The sequence below is a fragment of the Podarcis gaigeae genome, assembly GCF_964106915.1.
Source record: "Podarcis gaigeae genome assembly, chromosome: 7".
In the NCBI taxonomy this organism is placed as follows: Eukaryota; Metazoa; Chordata; class Lepidosauria; order Squamata; family Lacertidae; genus Podarcis; species Podarcis gaigeae.
Genome location: NC_139683.1, coordinates 20,520,830 through 20,546,216, shown reverse-complemented (window position 1 = coordinate 20,546,216; position 25,387 = coordinate 20,520,830). Strand labels below are relative to the sequence as shown.

The 25,387-nt window shown below is 39.8% G+C and overlaps 1 protein-coding gene and 1 long non-coding RNA gene across 2 annotated transcripts in view; both read right to left on the bottom strand.

Annotated features, from left to right (window-relative positions):
- The window catches only part of LOC310849342, a 431,248-nt gene that overhangs the window by 177,329 nt on the left and 228,532 nt on the right, over positions 1-25,387 (bottom strand). The window lies entirely within an intron of this gene.
- EIF3E (eukaryotic translation initiation factor 3 subunit E) lies at positions 321-24,567 on the bottom strand. The gene is made up of 13 exons (XM_083749281.1): positions 24,193-24,567; positions 18,441-18,555; positions 17,058-17,175; positions 14,714-14,756; positions 13,657-13,761; positions 10,972-11,097; positions 9,168-9,292; positions 7,011-7,137; positions 6,386-6,487; positions 5,761-5,870; positions 2,640-2,742; positions 1,079-1,213; positions 321-479 (listed from the first exon to the last, which is right to left on the bottom strand). The coding sequence occupies exons 1-13, from the start codon at positions 24,280-24,282 to the stop codon at positions 441-443; spliced, it is 1,338 nt and encodes a 445-aa protein (XP_083605407.1). The 5' UTR covers positions 24,283-24,567; the 3' UTR covers positions 321-440.

Sequence of the window (25,387 nt, the reverse complement as noted above, 5' to 3'; positions counted from 1 at the left end):
GGTAACAGCAGACATCTCTGTTGAAGGGATGTCTTAAATCAAGGGTACCATTTTTATTTATTCTTGGAAAGAGTAAGACTCACACCCACTGTCCAAGTATATATAAATCTAGTGCTCATACACAGCAAATTTGATTCTTTTTTAAAATAATATTGAATGGGAGCTTAGATGGTAGGGTTTTTTAGCAATTGTACTTGGAAGTTTAAGCGATTCCTTTAAACTTTAAATTAGATTTCTACAGCTTCTCATGAATTGCTAGCTTTGCTGCCTTGAACAAAAACCTTTTACAAATCCAATTATAAAGATAGACAACCAGTCAATTAAAAGTAGCCAATTTTATTCAAATCAACATGTGCTGCAAAGTCCACATAATTGCCACCTCTTCAAAACAGTACATAATTAAAGTTCTTATCAAGTTGTCTTTCTTCCCGAGAAGTGTTTCAGTAGAAGCCAGAGTCTTGAGTAGCCCAATTAGGTGCCTTTAAAAAGAAGAAGCAAATTTGAAAGTCAGGACACAAAGTGTTTGGCATTCAAAGCTAATAAAAACTAATTATTTGGAAAATATTTCTAAATCTGCTTTAGTCAGAGTAACACACATTGCTGTGGATAACTTTAGCAGTGTATACATGAATCTACTTTCAAGAACTTTAGGGCACTAGACTTTCTTCTTTGTTGTGGTGTCCACCATGTGGGATGCTCTCCCAGAGACCAAGGGAGCAACGGCTGTAGGGGGTGTTTGTTGCCAATTGAAAACACCCCTCTTCATGCAGGCTTTCCATGACCCTTAATATTATTAATGCTGCTTTCTGTGATTTGTACTGATTATTGCTTCTACTGGATTTGTTACTCTCTCTCTCTCACTTTTTTTTTTTACTCTGAATCATTTTGGTATTTCTTTCCATAAATGAAAAGTGGTATAGTAATCTTTTAATAAATAAATAAAATAAACCTATTCCATATTCCAACCCTAGAGACAAGCAAGTTATATTTAACCATCTCACTGTAATCCTTTATGAATTTCCATTTTGGAGATTTCTACTTAAATTAATAATATACTGACATGACAATATGGACTTACCTCAGCCCTACCGCCTAGGTTCAGTTTTTTCTCAATGTTCATAGCTAACATCTGACTCCGGAAAGACAAGCTTTTGGTCTTTTCAATCACTTGCTGATAAGGTGATACTGCATTGTTTCCCATAACGACATGACCCTACAAAAAATATATACAAATATTGCCTCAAATGCTGAAAACAGGTTTTGTACGGGATACAAAATGTACAGGGTATTATTTGCCTTCCTTATGGAAGGAAACTTATGGGCATACACATTGATGGAGATTTTATTCCCTTCATATTTACGTCATTGATGAACAGGGTTGCCACTAACTTTCTAATACTCTTGATGTTTAGCAAATGTTACAAAATCCATCTCACCCCATTCTATACTTGGTAAGTATGCATAGGGCATATGTAAGTTTTCTAGTACTATATTTATCCTTCAACCAATTTCTGATCTGCATCTGAACCCATCTCTAAATGTACCAATTAATTTGGGACAAGAGCTGGAAACAGGTGAACACTGGGGGGGGGGGGAAGCTCCTTCCCCTGGAGCTTTGGTCTAGCACCAAATCTCTGCTTAAATGCAGGGAGTCCTAACATATGAGAATGTTGGGGGGGGGGGGAGAGTGAGACTAGGAAGATGCTGAAAGTAATTATAAAGTGCTTATCACATCCTTGATCTTCTATGCCCTCACCCAGCATCAAATCCTTGCCCCACTACATTATAAGCAAATTCAGAGCAGGTTAACAAGCTGAAACATAATGCATCTACACAAAACAAAATAATAATAGAGGCAAATCAAATATGGCCAAAATAATCAAATCCATTAATCTGAGATTGTATCTAAAATGGCAACATCCATGCATAAGGCAGAAGTAGCAGCAGGCTTGGGGGAACGTATAGGTTGGCATAAGTCCAAAAACTTCAGGAAAAGCCCTGCAAAGGTGGTGGGTGGGGCACAGCGGGAGAGAACACGAAGCAGACCAATAAGAACTGAGCATGGTCAGGAGTTCATAAAATGCAGAGCCTGGCACCCTGAGCAGCATTTTGTTGCATGCCCCAGGTATACATCTAAAATATTCATCTAAAGCCACCCACTCCGTGCATCTTGGAGTTGTGTACTCTTGTTCCTCATTTAAAAAGTGCTAAAGGTCATTTTAGTATAAAATACTGAGCTGCAGGGCCATGGGGGAGGGGAGAAGATAGCAGGAGTCAGCAAGAAGCCCTTCAGTAAAATCCAGTTGGGCGACAACTGTATTAGGAACAACCAAAATGTCACAAAGTAAGTGACCACATTTTCAAAAACATGGAACCCGTGGCCTTCCAAATAATGGAACTACCACTGCCATCATACTTGACCATTTGCCATGCTGGCAAGTACTGAAGGGAGTTGCAACAGGTTCCCCATCCCTGGGCTAAATGTTACTCAATGCAGCAGCAGCAGGGGGGGGGGGGGAGCCAACAAAATACAGAATTAGGCAGGATACTGTAGCCATGAGATCTTGCAGCTAGTAATGAGTTTTAAGAGTTCCCCTTAATAAATCAGATTATGCCGTGCAATGCAATGGGAAACCTACCAATTTTGAATCTATCTTGGCATCAAGCCTTGCGTTCCGAATTAAATTCACAATCCATCGCTCAGCTTCTTCAGGGGTCATATTTAACTTATCTGCCAACATACTGAAGAAGAAGAAAAAATACACTTAATAAAGTTTGAAACATTAGAGAACATGCTAAAAAATTGTAAACAATATGCCTGATGATTCCAGCATCTTTGCAAATTTTGCAGTGTTTTAGTCTGTTTTAAACACTGGTATTCTAACAGCTGACAGCAACAAGAGAGGGATACATAGAAAAGCGAAAACACCTTTTTGCACCACAGAATATTCTAGGTTAAAATTCATCCTAACACATATAAAGGCCCTTTAAATTTAGCATCAGGGAGACAACTGGTCGACTGTTTACAATTCATAAAGTTTGATCCACTGTGGACTCATCTGCCCATTTACACTACAAAAGAAAAACAAAACAACCAAGAGGTATTCATAGAAATAAGCTGATGTTATTGTGTGAAACACTTCACTGCCCGTCTGATTCATGTTGAGAGCAGCTAATAAGACAACCCTTTAGAAATGAGTGAGATTCATAGATCATTTCATGTACACTGTTTAAAAACCATGTTACACTGGTCACAATAGTTTAAATTTATGAAGGAGAAGGCCAATTATAATGGGCCAGAAATTAGAAGGAATTAGATTTGGTTAGGTAAGTAGCTAATCATTAGGACAGCAACACACACTATAAAAGGACTCTCTACACTACTTTTCATTTGCTAAATGTCTGCCTGCTTTTTGACAAAGTAAACCATTGCAGGGATGGGTTTCATGCTAATTCAATTAGTAATAAAGCACTGGGCAGATGGCATTTCTATGTGTTGCCTCAGAACACTTGTTCCCAATATCTGAGAGTCAGACATAGGTTTGTCACAATATGATCGCTCTTTCAAGGAGGTCGCTTTATGTCCAATGTTTTCTCAGTTTCTTATTCTTTACAAGAGACAGCCCAGATCTGCTGCTTTGTCAACAGACACTCTGCAGATGGCATTTCCTGTGGCTTTCTAATAAGTTTTGGGCTCTCTCCTTTTTGGTGCTTCATTTCCTTGAGAATTATAAACTTGAAAATTCCCCTAGCTGCTGGACTTCAGAAACGCTCACTGTTTTTAACCTGAAACCTGGCCAACATGCTACACTGGAACCTCTGTTTTAATCATTCCCTAATGCAATCTCTGTCTACATTCTACTGAAGTTTAGTTACTTTGCCTTCTGGCTGCCTGTGTTAAGACAACATACTTTTAAGTTATTAAATTTGCAGGATTATTCTCTCAGCCGTGGAACTTCAACTACCCAGTAATTTGTTTAAAGTGTTTCCCCCTCCTCAGGTTAAAATCCTACACATGAGACATCTTGCTTCAAACTAATGGTGGTTGTGCATTGGCCAGTGAGCTCACACAGTATCACTGAAAGGGCAGGACTGCCCTCACATCTTTCTACTTGCCCCTTCAGATGTTCAAATTTGTTGTCTGAAGAATAATATGAAAGACCATATGGAAACAGTAACTCTGAAACCAGATTAGGCATATTTATTCGCGAATTTTTATCCTGGTCCCCAATATTGAGGTTCCAAACTGAACAGCTAATCAGTTTTAATTATTTTATCTCATTTTAGAAAAAGATCTCATACTCCCTCAATAGTTATTCAGAAAACAGTTTTAAATATATTGACTGAGCTATTTATTTTTAGGTGTGGGGTTGCGTGAAAATTAAGGTTTGATCTGTGTCTCTTTGGTTTGAGGTGCTGTACTGTTGTTGAAAACAAATTGTACCATCCATTGGGTTACAATGACTAATCAAGCAAGAAGACTCAGTCAAACGCACTTCCTCCCTGAACTGCATTGATTTATTCATATTTCTTCCCCAACAGTCATGTCTATATACACTTAATAGCTTCAATCACTGCTCTTGTCTGAAGCCAGGAACTTAGTGCAGAGGAACTACACTTTTAAGTTTGATCCTAACAGGTCAGCATGGTGTGGCAATTTTGAGAGAAGATCTGAAATTCACATGTCCAGCCTCTCACACACTGGCTGACTATAATGGTGAAGATGAAAGAGAAAACTTTCAGGATGTATGGTTTATGACTTCTGCAATAAAGCTCTGAAATATTTAGTAGAAGGCACCACACTTAACGAGACATGGGAATCTCTGCTCTCCCTTCCTGGTCAGGGCCACTTATATGTGCCTACTGACACAAACAAGCACACACATGCAAGTTAAGATGAGCAGATAGTACTTTCAAAAGTTTTGTCGGAATGATACCCTTTGGGATCATAATGGCACAGAACAAGATTTTCTTTCCATTAATTTTTCAGAACATTGAAGGCACTTAACAAGTCTCCAACATCTAAAATAATTTTTACTCACTGCTCCTGTAGGTAGCCCACGGTGATGTCAAACTTTCCGTGTTATTTTTAAAGGTATAATCAGTTGTTTCGGAAATATACTGCTTGTATATTTGATGGGTGGGCTGGTTTCTTTGCTGAATTTTAGATCTGACAGTAGTTCTTATGGTTCCCATATGTTGTTTCAGATTACATCAATGTTTAAGGCAGTTTTTCCCAACCTTTGGTCTCCAGCTGTTTTTGGAATACAACTCCCATCATCCCTAAGCTAGCAAGACCAGTGTCAGGAATGATGGGAATTGTAGTCCGAAATCAGCTGGAGACCCAACGTTGGGAAACACTGGTTTAAGGTGTCATGCAACTCTTCTTATCTAAAATGTTATTGTTGTATCTTTGTGGCATTTCTAGGATACAAACCACTGAGATTTCTTTGAAATATGAAGTAGTATACAAATTATTCAAATAAATAAAACAAGGACCTGCAACTGCACAACTTCAAGGCCCTTTATCCCTTCAGCTGCTCCCTATGGGCAAGAGGTAAGAACCCAGACCCCTGGGTGAAAGCTAGTTACAGGGCGCCATCACCCCTGGTTTAGTACGATGGCTGAATGTTGCCATACTGTTAGTTCTTTTTAGCTTACAATTCAACCACTATAGAAGCAACTTCATGACATTATCTGTTAAGTACAATGTGTTACCAAACTAAGAGAGTTTTCCTACTGAGCTTTTAGTTTTCTTACTTTATGCTGATGCACTGATGGATGCGGCAAAAAGTCTCAAATATAAAGAGACGAGCATTCTCGATGAAGTCTTCCAGACATGCCACCAAGAAGAAATCATTCACAAGAACCTGCAAGAAGCCATACAGGAATTAAAAGGGTGAGAAAAACGCCAAAGCTCTGACAACCACTCAGTTACAAACGCCAAGCCCTTAAAAATATCCTGAAAGGAAAGGTAAAATTAGGACTGTGGATTCACAGTATGAAACATACATACCCTTACCTCAATTAAGCCCTTGAATTCTCCCACAGACCACTGGGAGAAAGAAGTAAAAATACCCTTCAAAACACTGTACTGATGAGACTGAGGAAGTTTCCAGCTCACCAAGCCCCAGACAATCTAGTGTTAGGTTGCTGAGGTTGAAGATTAGATGAGCAGGATGCTAATCATGTAGCCCCAGATCTGAGCCATCTCAAACTACTGTGTTACTGGTAGCGGCACATTTCCCCAATATTCCCAGCTCTCTGGGAATACAAGAGATTATGAATACATGGAGGTTTTTGTTTTGGGGCAATATAATGAATCCGTGGCCAACATATAGGCTCTTTGTTATTAACAAGTGTAATCTTTTAACAAAACTCTTACCGATTCACATTCTCTCAGCTTTTTCTGAGCTCCATCGAAGTCGAAGTTCACATACAAACACTCTACAAACTCTGTTATTGGGTCCTTATAGGTATAGGATTCCTGCATAGTGAAGAACAGTTGTGTGAGTAACTCCAAATTATACCCCCAAAAATTTGTATCAAAAATCACTTATTGCTGGAGTCCCCAACTTGGCACCAATGGGCACCACAGAACTCATCCCAAATTATTATAATAAGCTCCTTACAAGCTTTTGATGTTGCTACTAAAAACAAAGTTTCAACTTGGTATAGGTGCTTCCAGGTGCTTGTTAATTGAGCATTCATCCTGATTTGTTTGCAGAGAGATTAGATCCTATTGCATCAAATCAAGTGCTATCCCATACTTTCCAGTGGATTTTCCCATTACTTCTTGTATCATAAAAAGTCTGATCTTTTGAGGAAGCAGTTTTGTTGTGCTAGACCTCCTAATCAGTGATAATTGCACAACATGAATTTGTTGGCATGTGACTGATCCCACCCCATAATAGCAACAGTCTGGTAAGGCACACAGCCTCTGTTCAAATACAGTCATACTTAGGAAGTAGGCATTTTATAATTAGCAGTATGAGCAAAGTATGCCTTACCTGCTGAATAACCTTGACCAAGTCTTTCAGCACTTGCCTACGTTTCCGAACATCTTTGTTTGTGATTACTGCCGTAGTCAGATATCGAAGAATATGTGGGCACATTGTCTGAATTGCATTAAGATACCTACAAAAGCAGAATGTTTTGTAGAGTGAGAAGCAGAAATTTTGAAGGAAACGAGAATATAAGAAAACTCAGGTTCTTCACCTGCCAGAAAGTCAGAAGAGGAAAAAGCCTTGCCTACTGGAGCTCCAGCAGTTTTTATAGTAGCAGCAGTAGTAATTTATTACTTATACCACACCCATTTGGCCAGGTCTTCACAGCCACTCTGGGCAGTTTATGGGCCAACTCTGGGCCAACATAATATTAAAAACACAATAAAACATCAAACATTAAAAACTTCCCTAAACAGCTTTTGTTTTCCTCATCCCACAAAAAAACAGGAAAAAGTAGGAAGCTGCCAGTATCTCTTACAAGATCCTGTGCTCTGGCATTTGCCCATAAATGCTGATCCTTTTGTTTATATTTTTATCCTCACTGAAAAAGGCCTGTTTTTACATTAAGGGTGGCATTCAATTAAGTTTTACTCTCAGTAGCCCCAGCAAAATTAATGGACCAACTTAGTAATGTTCATTAATTTCAATGGTCCTGCCCTGAGTAAAACTAAGTTCAATATCGTCTCCCATCAGTTAGAATCAACTGATCATAGATCAAATCAAGCTCTCGTTGTAATATTTGAACCCTGAGGCAAGTTTACCAATCTAACCATCAGCAAATAATGTTTTTGAACTCTCTATAACAAGTAAGACTATTGAGCAGGAGTATACAATTTCAAGCACACATCGTAAATATTTTAAGTTTAAGCTAGACAGCAGAGTTGGTGGTAATATTTGGCTGCTTTTCAGTTTGTTGCAAATTCAGGACGTTTCCTTAATGGGCATACTATGTTATTATGTTACTTAAAATTGGTTACTCTCATAAAACGTTATCAATTTCAAAGAGATTGTACTGTATGCTAAATGCTATAGGAATGTTTTTAGCTACTTTTACTTGTTGTTTTTTCATGTTTTGTTTCTGTTGCCATTCCTCTACCCTAGGCTGCACTGGAAGGAAGGCAGAATGTAAATCAAAATCATCATCTCAAACCAAATTGTGAGATGGTAAATGATAGACAAAATATACACTAACTTCCACACAAATTTAACCTCCTAAATTGTAATATGGTGTTGCACAAAATATGAATTAAATGGAATTAGGCAACAACAGTATTCCAGAACAAATCAGGATTGACTGCAGATGGAAAATGGGTGCAAACTTAAGTGGAAACAGTTGCCATCATAATAAGAGTGCAATAAAATTATTTGGAGTAGAGGTTGTCCGAGACAGTTCAGTCTTGAGATTAATTCACGCATACTGTTTGTCTATAATGCATATAATGGCTACAACAGATGAATCATATGTCCTTGAAAAACACTAGAAGATGGCAATGAATCAGTGCATTACCTCATGCAACACTGACATCACCACCCAACTACACTGAAATAGACTGTACTCTCAAAATTCTTTGTGGAAACTTTAAATGTAATACAATATCAGAGACATCATGCCAAGATGAAGTTACCTATGAAATAATGCCTCTTCCAAGTTTATGGTAGTTGCCACTAAAAGGATTGTACCTGTAATATTCAGCCCTTCAGTATTTGATGCATCATAGTACAGCAGAAACCTTTAAACTTCAAGTATCAAATTGCTAATCATATAGCTAAGCTTCTACGGTAATGTAACATGAAGCACTTTCTATTAGTACCTTTCATTTTTGTCAAGAGTTATACTTAACTTCATAAATGTAATCAAATTTCTATTCAACTCCTTAGATTTAAGAGTTTACTTCTGTTTCCTAAATGTCTGGGCTTCACATGCTTCTAGCCAGATTCTATGCATGTTTATGTAGACATACCAATTTTAAAAAGTGTAATAGTATATGGAGCTATACTGTAGCCTCAAAACCGTGGAAAGGATACAACACTACATTTCAATTCAAAGGCATAGAACAACCTTCTAAAGTATGTAGGAATGTTTAACATCATCAGGGCAGAAAACTGGATTACTACATTCTTACACATCCCCTTTATTTTTGTAGGTATATATCAACTCACTGGGGCTGATAGAGAAAAAGATCAATTATGTTATCTCTGCCTTTAGGATGGTTGAAGAAAACGAAGAGAGACCAGTGAATGAGCCATGTTCTCTGCTGAAGAGACTGGAGAGGAGAGCTGACGGACTGAAAAAATAGAAAGGTATTTTACTAAACAGTTTACATTTACAGTATTTTAGTTCTTGGATCCTAAGTAAACTTAAGTTTACAGGAAGGACATTCCCCCCCCCCCCCAGCAAAATGCCCACATTTTCCAGGATAGTCTCCACCCCTGTGAATTCAGAGATAGCAGTGGCTACAGGGGGTGGAAGGGACAGAAAACTCTCTTGTAATTTTAGTAATAGTAATAATAATAATTATTTATTTAATAATAATTTATTTGTACCCCACCCATCTGGCTGGGTTTCCCCAGCCACTCTGGGCAGCTTCCAACACAATATTAAAAATACAATAAACATTGAACATTAAAAACTTCCCAGTTATCCAGGCATAATGATTTTTAATTTCTCCCTTCTAGCCCATTTTAACCCAAGATTTCTGAACAATCTGAATTTGACTCAATGGGAGTGCCAAAAGAAACTAGCCATATAAACTGCCACTTAGTTCTGGTGAGCAGTACATTGGTTATAAATTGTGTTGGGCTGCCCTGGGAGAGATAAAGCAACTGATGATGATGATGATGATGATAGTTGAGTGGCAAAACTCATCAGTTATTTCCCCCACTGCCACAGCACTGAGCACAATTTCCTGGCTTTGGAAAGGCAGAAAGCCAATTCTATGTATTCCGGCCTCCAATTGTTAGTAGGCTAGACAACAGAGTCCCAAGTACAGGTCCTGCGTGACTATCCATGAGCCACCATACCAACCAGGAAAAATCATTCAACATAGTGCCCAGCCAGTACCGTAACTCTGCATACTACTGCCTCCTCTGTCTGCAAGCAATAGGAAGGAGTTGCTGCAAAACTGCAGAGGCACAGCTCACGATGCCACCCCAGGAGAGGTGGGACCCACTCCCTCTGCCATCACAACAGCTTCCTGACATTACACAGTTGACAAAAGTCAGAGGCAGCATGAGTTCTAAAATGATATAGTGGAATGGTATAGTTGAGCAACATGTTTTGCATGCAAAAGATCCCAGATTCAATCCTTACCGTCTTCAGGTCAGCCTGGTAAAGGTGCCAGTATTAAACCCTTCAGAGCCTCTACTACTTACAAGTAGGCAACCTTTAGTTCTAGTATCCTATGGTAATACAGTAGTACCTTGGGTTACATACGCTTCAGGTTACAGACTCCACTAACCCAGATATAGTACCTCGGGTTAAGAACTTTGCTTCAGGGTGAGAACAGAAATCGTGTGGCGGTGGCACAGCGGCAGTGGGAGGCCCCATTAGCTAAAGTGGTGCTTCAGGTTAAGAACAGTTTCAGGTTAAGAACGGACCTCCGGAACAAATTAAGTACTTAACCCGAGGTACTACTGTATGAGAAGAGAAATATGCCCTAAAAAACACTCTTTCTACACAGATTTTAAACTTTTATTGTATCTTGCCACTTGGTACTCCCCTTCTGAAAGCCAGATTCTCATTTCTTTTAAGCAATAGGGAATCATCAACAAATCAGTTGATTTAGCTGATTTCCCAGGCACACCATGAAAAAGTTGCCTAAAAAGAAAGACTCCAAGAGCACTGCTAACCATAACTATTTTGAGCAAAATGTGAAGTGATATTAAATATTTGCCAACATCCACCAGCTGCAATTCCTCTTCCCACACCAGCTATCTGTCAATATGTAAATAAAAATAAACTCACATTATTGTCAATTGTCTCTTTCAATCTTGTAAGGTCCTCCATGGCAGCATCCCAGTTCTGCATCAGAATTTCAGATGCCAGCTTTCCCCAGAGTGAACTCAAAGCATTTCTATCTGTTGATGGAACCTGTTTTAAATAAGTGAATCCAATTACAATAACCACAATAATTTAATACTTCTCTAGGTCAAACATTTTGATTAGAGACTTGCTGGCACCAGTAGAGAGAGAATATGCCACTGACATGCTTGTTCCACAATTTTGGGAGAATGAGCTGTGTTTCATTTAGCAAATCAGTTTTGATTTTCTAGGAAACAATCAGCAGCACTAGGCATTTCCAAGGAGATTCAGCTGGAGATTTTAAAAACCAGGAAAGCCTGGAGAATTGGCAGCCACAGCTTCTGCACAGAACTTTAAATACAAGCAATAAGGATTCCTTTGTCAACAATACTTCAGTGTAGTTTGGGGTTTCACGCACTAATTTAAAAGGGTTTAAAGCTTAACTAATAAAACCACCAGCTCTACAGAAAACCTCTGCTAATCAGAATGAGGAAAAACTATAGCAGACTACTATAGTCTAGAGTAATGGTTTGTACAGACTGCTTAACAGGGATGGCTATGGGGGTGCCATGACCCTTTCTGTAATTTCAGCTTAAGATATCATTATATAATAGAGAACTCGTAGAATTACAATATGCACCCTTACAGCTGAGCATGGGTTGTTGCAACACATTTATTCTTTCTTACTATTTATAAGACACCCTGTAACACAAGTCCACATTTGTGGCAAAAGAAAAAATACTGTACTGAATTTCAAGTGAGGGTCAATCAGCTTTAGCTGACACAGGGCCAAACTGCAGGTCATTCAGAGAACAACACTCTAGCCTCAAATCCATTACAATGGTACTTTCATAGCATGTGTTTCTCAAAAATCTCACTTATCAACAAATTTCTTGTCAAAGACAAGTAAACTAGCTTCTCTCAAAACATTAACAGTTGAATATTTACCATATTTTTCACTCTATAACACGCACCCAACCATAACACACACATAGTTTTTAGAGGAGGAAAATCCGTAGGCATGCCACCTGTAGGCATTCCTTCCATAACATGCACAGACATTTCCCCTTACTTTTTAGGAGGAAAAAAATGAGTGTTATGGTGCAAAAAATACGGTAACCATTATTTTAAAATCTACAGAATGTAACTGAAATTCTGAAAGACTGAAGAGAAAATACCTAAGAAATTCTTATTTAAAAAAGAAAGAAAAGTTAAATCAAGCACTGCACATTGCCAGGTCTCCAGAAACTGGATTTCCTCTGCCCTTGAAGTTTCTGAAATTTGAGCATCAACTACTGCCTCATCAGCTAGTTGTCGCTGTGCCCTGAATGCTACCTCATTATCATTATACTTCCATCCCAGTAACAAGCTTTGTCATTTAACTGAAAGCTGTGCTCAGAAAGATCAGAGAGACTAAATTTGTTGGGGATATCAAATAATGTCATTCATACACACTCCAGAACCCTCAAATAATATTAGAACCATACGTATTTTCATCCCCCCTAGCTGAGGGTGGGGAAAGACGATGACATTACTATGCTCAAGTTCGGGGCACAAGGTCATACATGCCATTTTTTACTCAGCTCTGCACAACTTCAGTTGGCACTGCATAGTAACCTATTTTCAGGTAAGGCTATATTAGAATAGACTAACTTCGATATGTCAGTCTACCCAACCACTAATTTCCATTTCTAAACAGAATAAAACATTCATTCAACCAGCCACAAAAAGTTCACGGCCCTAGATTTTCTCTTACTTTATCACCACACAAAATGACATGAATAATCAACTCTTCATGTTCTAAGTTGCTGCATTTGTTAACTATTGGTATAAGCCCTTTCCAAAATACAAGACTACTACTCAAACTCTTTCATGATATTAAAAGGAAAGACTGACAAAATTCTCAAAAGCAACCACTAAATTCAGCATTACCAGCTAATTCCTTCACTTTAGTTGTGCCTCAGCACTTTTCTGTTTCTGTAATTAATTTAGAAATTAAATGTTCTGCTATGTATTTTATGTTTTTATTTATTTTCCTATATTTAAGCCCTGTTGCCAGCCCAAATGATACCTCAAAGCAGCATATACAATACATACAGCAATAAAATCACAATGAGATAAAACAGTATTAAAACAGTGAAGCAATAAGCTACAATCATAAAAAATAAATCATCCCCATCTGCATACATATTCATCAAGTACAATAGGTAAAATAAGAATCTGCAACAGCTTTGTGGCTAGATCTCACTGGCTGGACTGGTGTGGTATTTGAAAGCCAAGTCAGCATCTAACTTTTCATGTTGCAGTTACAAAGACAGGACTCAAGTGAGGTAAAGACTAAGTTAATTGCAGCAGTGCCATTCTAAGAAATAGTTTTGTTTCTCTGTTACACTGTTTGAATACAGCTGAGTTGAAAGAATAAGATTTCCAACTTGCTCTCAAAAATCTCACACACACACACAGACACACACACAAAAGGAACAGTGATTTTGCCAATAATTTAGAGGTTTTGCTAGAAAGTGTCTACCATGAAAGGTGGAAAAAGCATACTCATATGCATGCCCATTTTGGGGGCCACAAACCTTTAAAAAATATAATCTTAAATTATTTATATATAGAAAAACTTACCAATACTCTAAAGAAGTACAGGTATTCTGCTGCTCCTGAATAGTTGCCACATTCATACTGAAATTTTGCATACCTGTAGAGTGTATCTAGATACTCTTGCCTAAACTGCAAGACAAACAGAACAAATATCAAAAATGTTTCAAGAAATTGCTTTGGAGGTAGTTCAGTCTTGTCTAAATATGCAGCGGAATAATGTAGAGGCAAAGTTCTCAGGGCACAAAATTATTGATTGTAGGGGCTCATGAATTCTCCCCAAGTGCAAAGCCACCATAGCAGGGAGCATGGTGGAATAGAACCTATTTCTCAAATATACTAGGACTGTTTTTGTTTAACTTGCAGGAAGTCTGTTACATTGCAGAAATATTCAAAAAGTTATACTTCAACCACAACAATGAACTCATTCTGTGCATGCTTAGACAATGCTGAAATGGACAAAATCTAATTAAAACTTGACTTTGTGAAAAGGTAGAATGAGATTTAATCAGACTTGCCATTAGTAATGTCAGCCAGCACTGACAACCATGTGACTAGATTGTGACTCAGAGGCCTCAATTTCCCCTTTTAAAAATTCACTTGACATGCCCAGTTCAGTGCTGACTGAATTCTCATCACTTATCTAGCCAGTAGATGTCAAAACCTTTAGTTGTATTTGCCAGAGGGCTTTCCAGCTTGCATGCCTTTTGAACCAATCAATACACAGGGTTGTATCTAACTAAGACATACTCGGAGTAACTCCTTTGATTTCAATACCCAAATAGAATGGTTAACTTATGGCCAATGGAATTACTCTGCTCCCACTAAACAGACATCTCTCTCCACACTGTGAGACTAAGCATTAAAATAGCTGCTCACCATAAGTTTAGAACCATTGCATAAAAGAGGTATATGATTTTAATATTTAACTGTGCTTTTATAACCCGCCCTGGGACCACTCAGTATAGAAGGCAGGCTACAAATACATACATCACAGAAGGACACAATCAATCACATGACCAGTTCTCACATTTATTTTGCATCATGCATACTTAATTTTACAGATTTAATAATTGATACCTACACCATGTTTGTCAGCTAAGTAGTCAAATAGCATCCGACCATCCCTGTAATAAAGAAGAGTTCACTGTAGTGCTATAAATCACACAAAAACATTACAGAGAGAAACATTTCTGTTCACTGAAAGCAAATTCATTTTTCTACATTTCATATATGAACAAGTGAATTAGTTTTCACTCAAGGCCAACTCTTACATTGCTGCAGCATGCATTTTTGCACGCCACCGGCTGGGTATTATTTAACTTTCAATAATATGGGCACAGGGTCCAATAACCCTCCTCTTGCTTTATGGAGAGTGTAAGGGCAATATCTCTCTGCCTTAGACAGCATCCTATTATGTCCCGTCACTTGTAATCCTTTTTCCTCTGCAGTCAAAATCAGCACCTGTCACCTCTTAACCAAATACAGCCTTTTAGGGGATAGTACCTAGCTCTGCAATCCCCAAACCAGATGCTTTAAAAAAGGGTATGGAAATAGTGGCAGATGCAGCAGTGGCACTTTCTATCAGGTTACCTCACAGACATGGAAATAGAGACATCACCATCATCATATGTACCCCACCCATCTGATTGGGTTGCCCCAGCTGGGTTGCTTTTAACATAATATACAAAACAACAGAACGTAGTAATAGTTAATAATTTTTCTGTTCACTGATTACGACCTCCATTTTGGCTTTTAAAAGGTAGAAGGGGACTTAAAGCACAATCCCAATGATATCTACTCAGTAGTAAGTCCAACTGAATTTGATTAAGCTTACTCCCATATAAACAGGATTAAGGCTAGGTACATCGATGGAAGATGGGGAAAAATGATGAAAAACTCAAATAAAATTTACTGCATGTGTGGCAATTAAAGAAAATTATGTGAAAATGATATATAGATGGTACCTAACTCCAGTAAGATTAGCAAAAATGTATAAAAATAAAGAAAGTGTTGGAAATGTAAATCAACAAAAGGGATATTTTTTCATATGTGGTGGGATTGCAAAATTGTTAAGTACTTGGAAATGATTTATAATGAATTGAAGATGTTTAAAATAACATTTGTTAAAAAAAACAGAAGCTTTCCTACTAGGTATTACAGGAGTGGATATGCCAAGACCGCAAAAAGACTTACAGTCATACCTCATGTTACGTCCGCTTCATGTTACGTCCCATGGCGAAACGGAAGTACCAGAAAGGGTTACTTCTGGGTTTCGCCACTCACGCATGCACAGAAGCACAAAATGACGTCATGTGCATGCACAGAGGCGGCAAATCGCAACCCGCACATGCGCAGACGTGCCGCTGCGGATTGCATTCTTTTCATGTTGCGAAAGGGCCTCCAGAACGGATCCCGTTCGCAACCAGAGGTACCACTATATTATTGCACAACATTGGAAAGAAGTCCATTGGAAAGGTGGTGTCCCAGCTAAAGAAGACTGGCAAGTGAAGTTAATGGAATATGCAAAATTAACTTTGAAATTAAGAGGAAGAGATGAAAAGGAATTTAAAGAAGATTGGGAGGACTTTATTGCATATATACAGAAGTAATGTACACAGGTTAATACGTTAGCAGGATTTAAAAAAGACTTGTAAAGACATTATGCCTGGACAGTAAGTAATTTTAATGATTTTATCATTTAAAATGGAAATGTGGTATGATGATAAACAATGGAACCAGGGAAGGAAATGGGGGAAGTCAACTCTACTTTTTTCTATGTTTGAATATGCATTGTTGCTTTTATTTTATGGAAAATTAATAAAATAATATATTTTTTTAAAAAAGTAAAGGTAAATCTTAGATCCTAAGGCAATGGGATACAATTGTCGTAATATCCGAGTTACCCTGTGCAACCTTTCCCAAATGTTTCAGGCTGCAACTCTGAAGAGCCCCAGCTAACATAGCTGTGGTGGGCCTGATGAGAACCTGATGAGTCCAAAACATGTGGAGAGCACCAGATTGCTCTAGTCTAAAGAATGAGGTTTAAAGACTAAATGGAGGTTTAAAGACTCAATTTCCCATGTGGAATACATGTCAATCTCTCTCATCTGAAAGAACTTTCAAGTTAAGAATTTCAAAAATGTTTGAATTAGGTTTCACAAATTAAAATCAACAGAACATCAGCTGCACATAGGCAGAACTATTTCCATTTCTAATCTAGACGATAAACCATCCTAGTGACTACATAGGCTACAAGCCTACGTACACTTACAAGGTATTTACAACTGGGAGACTTACTTCTGAGTAGGCATGCATAGGATTGCACTGAGGCTCACGCAATTAGAAGATCAAACTTGAAAAATTATCCAATTACACTCAAGTAGCAATTCTGCAAACTTTTGGAATGCAACATCCAAGAGCATTACCTAGTAGACTGCATTTGCCGTGTAGTTTCTGGGTCTTCAAACATTTTGACAATAGGTTCAGTTTCTGCCTGAAGCTGTTTTAGCTGTGCAACAACTGTGGTTCTCTTTTCACGCAAAGCTGATGAGAAAAACAGAAAAACTAAGTTAAGTCAACTATACAAAAAGTTCTGTCAGCAATAGTCTATCAAGCAAGATAATACTGTGTACCCTAGAATTCTCAAATTTTATTCACCTAGGTCCTAATCAGTTAAGACACAATTATTAGCTCAATAAAATCTTTTGTTTAAATGTGTCTTGCTCTGTATCTCAGCAGAGTAGCCCACAAGATTCAAGAAAGCGATCTAAACACCCATTCTGAATGCAATGGGGAAAAGTGAAGTTTTCAAATGGGCTCAGACAAAGCAAGCAACAGCCTGAATAAATCAGAAGTACTACTTGCTTACCAAACTTTTAGAATATTTATGGTGTCCATTTTTTTGAAGGGGCAAAAAAGCTTAAATCTAGCAGTTTAGATGTCTGAACATTTGACTCCAGCTCCACAATACTAATAAATATTTTAGGCCATAAACATTTTATTGAAGAGTTTGGATATAAACTTAATCTGTGCATTGAGAAAATGAATGTGAACAGATTTAAGTGGGAACATTTTAGACCAGAAAAAGTGTGACAAAATCCCTCAGTGACAGATAGATCCAGGCAAATACAAGAGACGTTTTCCAGGGAGTCCCAATATTCCACCAATGTGCATCAAGTCTCACCTCCTACCCCACTGCATAAAGAATGACTTGCCTGATAAGGAAGGATCCAATATAGATGAGCTATACCCTGTTTTAGGGAAATCTTGTCATTAAAAGAAATATGGAAGTAGAGAAGAGCCATCTGGTTAACACCGATTCTTTGTAATATTTACATAATTCTAACTGAAGGCATGTCAACTTTGACAAGTGGGGAAAGGAATGGGACATTCTTCTAGTCCTTTCTCATTCCCTACTCTTCTTATTCTCGCCACCCTTCCATTCATCACTGAGGTCACTGCCTCTATCACAGCAAGAGATAGGCCAGAACTGTTTTTTCAATGTGGCCCTTCCCCACGCCATCTCCCTTCGTCTTTTGTCTTAGAATCTGTGTTGGGATGGGAGGAGGCATGCAAACCAGTTCCTACAGTGGGACTCAGAGGCCAAAAACATTAAAATATATGAATAGAACTGAAAAAGAACTTTGATTGAACAAAATGACATTATTTTTTAAACAAACAATTTGGATTTAGTCAACATTAAAGATCAGTATATGATAGTAACTTAAAGTCGTGGGCTTTATTATTTTTAAGGCACGAGGGCTGACTGTAGATCCTGTCACAGTTTTATTTGTAAGTAGATAGCTTACCATGAGGAATATCATCAGAATAAAGGTTTTTGTAGACATCCATAGCAAAGTCCACCATATTGGTGTCACTAAGGAGATCCAGTTTTCCTTGAAGTAGCTCCTTTTCATTGTATATCTGAAAGAAATAAAATAGCAATGGTTTTAAATATTACCCCTATTACTTTCTATTTAATTTAAAGTTTGTGTTTAAACATTTAGATGTCACCCTTTCGTTTGCACAATTACCAAGGTAATTCACAATCAAAGTACTGAGTACAATGAAGTCAGAAGAACAAATAGAGCTCTATAATTAGACCCTGCAAAACCCGCAGCGATTGCAACCCAAGGTATAACTGTACTAGTCACATTTGGAGAATGTTGAGGGATGAGGGGTGCTAGGACTGAAATAAGGTCTCAGGATGGATAAAAATCAATGGGTTTTTCTTTTTAAAAATTGATTTTTTTATTTAAATCGTATTTTTTTAAATTTAAATTTGATTTTTAAAATAAAATGCTTTTGGAGGAAAAAGCTTTCTAAAGATAGTTTTCTATTTAAGTTACATTATAGTCCAAAGGCTATTCATCAGGAAATAAGGATTTGTTTTAAGTTTTTCATGTGTGCTAAAATTCAGTCTGTTGTTTTTTTAAAACCGTTTAACCACATCAGTTAACAAACATGGATACTGTCAGGGAACTGCCATCGCAGCTAGCAGAGGAGGCAAGACTCAGCAGTGATGCTGGAGAGGGGCCAAGCAGGGAGAGAGGGAGGTCCCCGGCTGGGGAAGATTATCAGCGCTACACCAGGGATAGAGGGGGGCTGATGGGGGAAGCGGAGAGGAGGCTCCAGGACTCTTTGCAGGAGACCAGCGAGGAGAGCACAAGTCCTCCGCTGCCTACGCCCACCCTGCGCAGAAGACTTTCGCGCAGGGAAAGTAGGCGGCGACTTGGGGTCAAAGAGCTTCTTTGCTGGAAGAGGTTCAAGAAACACCCACTGACGGATTCTGCCAGCAACTGAACATCCACGGAGTGGAGGGCTGTCCAGAGGGAAACGGCTTAACCAGGCAAACTAGCCCGGAGAGGCGGTAACTTACGCACAAGCAACCCTTAAAGCCATTACAGATACATATGCTATAATGTTATTGTTTTAGTTAAATTGTTTAAGTTGTTATTAAGGAAATGATTATTTTTCTCCTTCCAATAAAGTATAGCCGAAAAGTTGTCCAAATATAAACAGTTAACTTATTAAACCTCACAATAATTTCATAATTATCTGCTTTGTATTTCTAATAGTATAACCAAATCAGTAATTTTTTATAAGAGTGTAAAAACTACTCTGAAAATTTATTATTCCAAAAATGAAACCTTCATCTGGTTGTAAATACTAAGATTATACCAGCAAAAATGAGTCTTTCTGTAAAAAAATTGATTTAAATCAAGTCCACCCTGGAAGGTCTCCAAATGAGTTTAGAGCAAAGGCAAAAATCAAACTGGGAAACTTATCTGTTTCCTAACTAACATGCCACAGCAAATCTTGTGGGCTACGTCAAGTATTGTGGTATTTCAGGAGGAGATGCTAGTCCAGTTCCATTCGAGGAGCACTCAGGCAAACTATTGACTGGAAACACACTGGGGCATAATGCACTTCATTAGTTTTGGAGTACTCTCCAAATCATGAAAAGTAAAGCTAGCACTTTACATATATATAGCTCTTTCAAGAATTCAAAAGCACTTCATGTACACTAACTGGCTGTAATCCTTGCAATAACCAAGTATGACAAATTATTTATACTTCTTACACACCACCATTCCTCCTACTCACAGGTGGCTAACAGTTCATAAAATGATACATAGATACAGAAGCCTAAAATGAAATTACAACTAATACATACAAATTTTTAAAAGCAGCAAACAATGTACTCTCTCAGCAACAGTGTGCAATTAACTAACAAATGCCAGGCAAAATAAGGTTTTAAGGTGGCACCTAAATGCCGTTTATTCAGGGGACAATATTATGTCCATCAGAAGGAAGTTCCATAAACAAGGAACTGTCACAGAGAAGGTACTGGCTTGTGCCACCACCCCAGAATTCTCACTCATCAGTAGCAACATCAACTCTGCAGAGCTTAACAAACAGGTTGGGCCATATTCAGAGGGGCACCTCGTCAACTATTTGGATACTAGGTTGTATTTGGTGTTACACAGCAGTACAAATACTTTGGATTGGGCTTGGGGCCTAACATATAGTCAGTACAAAGTTCTCAGAAAAGGAGTGATATGTTTTGCCCTCACTGTCCAAGACAGCAAACTAGTGGCAGCAGTTTCCACACTTTCTTCAAGGGCAGCCCCCTGTGGAGGGTGCTGCAAAAAAATCCAGGCTATTTTAGTTCAGGAATGGTCATAGCTGACAAACCAACCAAATACAGGCTTAAACATTTCTTGACACTGAGGCCACCTTGGCCTCCAAAAATATCTTCAAATCAAGGGGTACTCTCAAGTTATACACTTACTCCTTCACAATGAGTGCTACTCCATCCAGAACAGACCATCTCCCTAATTTCTAGACCAGGGAACCACTGAACTGCAGTACCACCATCCTATTAGGGTTGTCTGTTTACTGGCTTTCATCCAGCCCATCACTGCCCCAGATATTGGTCCAGCACATGTGCAACCTCTTCTCATTCAGATAAAATGAAGAGAAGCTTCAGGTGCCATCTGCATATTGAAGACACTGCACTCCATATCTCTGAATGACTCCTCCCTGCTGTTTAAACAACATGTGAGACAAGATGAATCCCTACAGGAACCCATATAAATGCCATAGGGTCAAGAAGCACTGGAACCACTGCAACACAGTGTCTCTCCAAGAAAACACTATGGTCAATGGTATCAAACACTCCTGAGAGGATGGGCAGAATCAACAGGGAAACACTCCCCTCTCTCCCAAGAAGGGTAATGAATCAGGCTTTTTCAATGTTCTACCAGGCTTGAAGCCCAAATGAAGTGAGTCTAGATAATCTGCTTCCTCCAGACACATCTGCTAGCCACCACAGTGATCACACTTCTCAATCACCCTGCCCAAAAAACATCTGCAACTAGACATCAGTTATCTAAACCATCAGGGTCCAGGTCCTCATTTTATTATTCCCCCATATTCCAGATGGGGGTTTGAGAGAGTTTGAGAGACAGTTAAAAATAAACTATGGTTTAGCAAGGAGCGGCATGCTGCTGCACCCTGCGAGAAAGTGCACACCACACTCCTCCCTCCCTTCTGCTATTGCTGAGCTAGGAACAAAACAAACCCGAGACTAGTTTCCTGTTGCCTAGAAAGGAAGAAACTATGAATACTGGTTCACATGCAACAGGAAGTCAGTTTTTGGTTTGTCTTCTCCCTGGCACAGCAACGTCAGGAATTGGGGCTTCTAAGCATGTTGTTCTCACGTTAAACCATAGTTTATTTTTAACTATGGTTTAATGTGACATCCCTAAGAGGAGTTCATGACAGGAGATTTGAACCAATGAGTTTGATTTGTAGCCCCAGCCTTATTTATTTTATTTAACAAAATGTATATACTACCTCATCAACAAACTTCTAAGTGGTTTACAAAAATGATATAAAACACCAATAAAATGAAACTTTAAAAACAAGTAAACACAGACTATAAAAATATAGATAATTAGCCTCAACTAAAGAAAAAAGTCTTTAGCCAAGTTTTTGAAAACAATACCACAAAGCCATCTGCCTAATATTAATAGACAAGAAGAACCAGAAGGAAGATGGCGCCACATTACAGGATTGATTCCATGCAAGGATAGAATGAATGTTATGGGGCACTTATAAAAATGTCAGATCAAAGCAGTTGGATAATGTGATCTTTCAAGCCAACTGACTCCAAGCTGTGAAGGACTTTATGTACGAACACTTTGAATTTGCTCTGATAACTCAGAAAAGAGCGTAATATGCTGAAAGACAATCACTCCCGTCAACGATCATGCAGCAGCCTTCAGTACTATCTACAGTTTCTTGATCAAGCACAAGTCCCACATAAGTGTTTTGCAGTAATCTTGACCAACGCCTGGCCTACTGTACTCAGACTATCCCAGTCCAAATCACTACATCTGTTGTGCTAGACAAAGCTGATAAAAGGCACTCCTAGCTACCCAAGCTACCTGGGCTTCCAGTGACTGGAACTAGAAGTACCCCCACACTGTACACCTGTTCCTTTCAGGGGGAAGGCAACAGGGCATGCAGTTGACCAATTTCTCTTGACACAGGAATCGCTCGCTCACAGCACCTGCTACAGGGATTCAAACTCCATATACAGTGGTACCTCGGGTTAAATACTTAATTCATTCCAGAGGTCCGTTCTTAACCTGAAGCACCACTTTAGCTAATGGGGCCTCCTGCTGCTGCCGCCGCACCGCCACAGCACGATTTCTGTTCTCATGCTGAAGCAAAGTTCTTAACCCGAGGTACTATTTCTGGGTTAGCGGAGTCTGTAACCTGAAGCGTATGTAACCCGAGGTACCACTGTATTTTTCTCTCTTCCCATCACCTGTCCAGGGCCCACACAGCCTTTCCTGATTCAGATGTTATGAAAATAAAAAGTTGCGTAATATCAGCATATTGAAGGCATCTTGCCCCAAATGCCCCGCTCCCACCAGCTTCATATAGATATTAAATATTACTGAGAATACAACGTACCAGGGAACTAAGAATCACACTCCCAACAATACTTTGGGGGCAGAACCACTGCAAAGCAGAACCCCTTGTTCCCAATACCACAGTCCGAGAGGACTGATGGTACCAAAAGCTACAGGGAAATCAAAAAGGCAAAAGGACTTCCCCTGCCTCACTCTTAGTTAAAGTTAATCCTTCAGGACAACCAAGGCAAACATGGTCCCACAGTCTGATCTGAACCAAGACTGCAATGTGGCTAATGATCCAAGTCATCCAAAATGCCATGACCTTCTCCACTCACTGCCCCTGGAAAGGGGATAATTTTGACTGGACTCTCATCCACATTAATAAATGTGTTCATCTTTAAGGCATCAGGTACCTTGCTTAATTTAAGTAGAATGGGAATCTGGGAGGAAGTGACTTCTACAGTGTATATGTTTGTGTGCGAGCACCTGCCTGTCTGTCTGTCTTGTCATACAGGGGGGGGGCGGGGATCTGTGATGTGCGCATGCCCTTGCTTCACCGCAGCATTCAATCTCTCTTCGTAAGGCAGCCTAGTGCACACGATGGATCGTAGCTGTCAACTTTTCCCCTTTTTAAGGGAAATTCCCTTATTCTGAATAGGATTCCTCGCAATAAAAAGTTGACAGCTATGCTCCCCAATTTTCAAGCACATTTGGCATGGCCTTCATAGGCGCGCTTCCACAGAAGTCGCATGTATCCAAGGGGCACGTAATGCAGAAAAGGCTTCGATGCCACAACGGAAGCGCGGTTGGGTTTGGGTTAGAATGAGAGAGAAGGGCCGTGCACTCTGCACATGCACAGAGAGCCCTTCTTGTTCTATAGCCAAGCCTGCGGGGCCTTCCCTTCCTTCAGCCAAAGGGCTTTTATTTTGTTTTTATTTGTATTATTTTAACCCCGCCGAAGCAGCTGTTCTGACCGGGCGAGGCGCGGAAACCCGACCGGCGCGGAGAGGCCTCCTGGGCCTCGGCCTGGCCTGAGGCGGGGAAAGGGAAGCGAGGGAGGCTCCCGGAGACGCAGCCCGGCTCACCCCCTCACGGGCTCCAGTATCCCCGCGACTGGAAGGAAGCTCACCTCTTTGACGGAGAGGAACTCGAGGAGCGGGAACACCAAGTGCCGGTCCAAGAAGTGCGCGATGCGCGTCGTCAAGTCGTACTCCGCCATCTTGGGCTCCAGGCCGCGAGGGAAAGGCGGAGCTTAGGAACGCGGCGTCAGGCACGCCGCGGGTTAAGTGCGCACGCGCGAACTGACTCAAGCCCGCCCTTCCGTACCGGCCGCTCCCTGGCTGAGTCAGGGGTGTATGAGCGTCGTGCCGCGGGGCAACTCCTTCTGCGCACGCGCAAGATGAATTCCTGTTTCCCCCCCACCCCCGTTTTCCAACGTACGTCATATTTTTCCTCCTCCCCTTCCAGACCTGGCTCCGCCTCCTCCCGCGGCTGCCTCTAAGAACACATGGACCCAGACGTTCGGCTCAGTTATGCGCAGGCGCAAACTAGTTTTGTTGGGATTCAGGGAGTGTTGATGCTGAGGCTTCTGAGTCGTCCGAGGGGCGAGTCCCATCTCACCCACCGACAATTTCCAGAGGGAGAGAGAACCCTCCAAGTCTGTTGCAGCAAAAGCAGCAGGCACCTTAAATCCATAACTTTATAATGGCAGGAGAAGCTTTCAGTCTTATGTCGTAATATATGTCCCTGACTCTTACGGTGGTACAGAACCTCTTTTGTTGATCCACGAACAGCCAATCGAAAAAAAGATGCATGCATGTGTTCTGATATATTCAGCTGTACTTACTGAATGCTAACTGCACCACAAGCAATGAAATGCAAATAGGTGGTTGTCTTTGTATATCATTTCCACTTTACAGCAGCGCACGGTGCTCGTGACTTTATTATTTTGTGTCTACTGACTGATCAGGAAACGTATTTTCTAGGTTAGTTTTTTCATACCCAAGGTCTACCTCATCCCACGTCGTTTCCTGCCTCTAGGTCAGGAGTAAAAGAACTGGATCTATCTGGAGGTGGATCCTTACCTCCCCAGCAACCCCAAACAAACCACCCCAAGTGGCCAAACCTGAGGTCATTATTACATTAGATGATGACTTTGCAGCCAGTGCCCATCGGCTGGGAGAGAACTCCCTTTAAGGGTGGTGTCATCAGTTGATTAGTGCTGATAGATGCTCTGTGCTCTCAGCACCAGTTGCAGGTGCAAAGGGACATCTAAGGGGATCCTCCAAACCCATCAGCTGATCAGTGCTGAGGGGAGTTCCTTT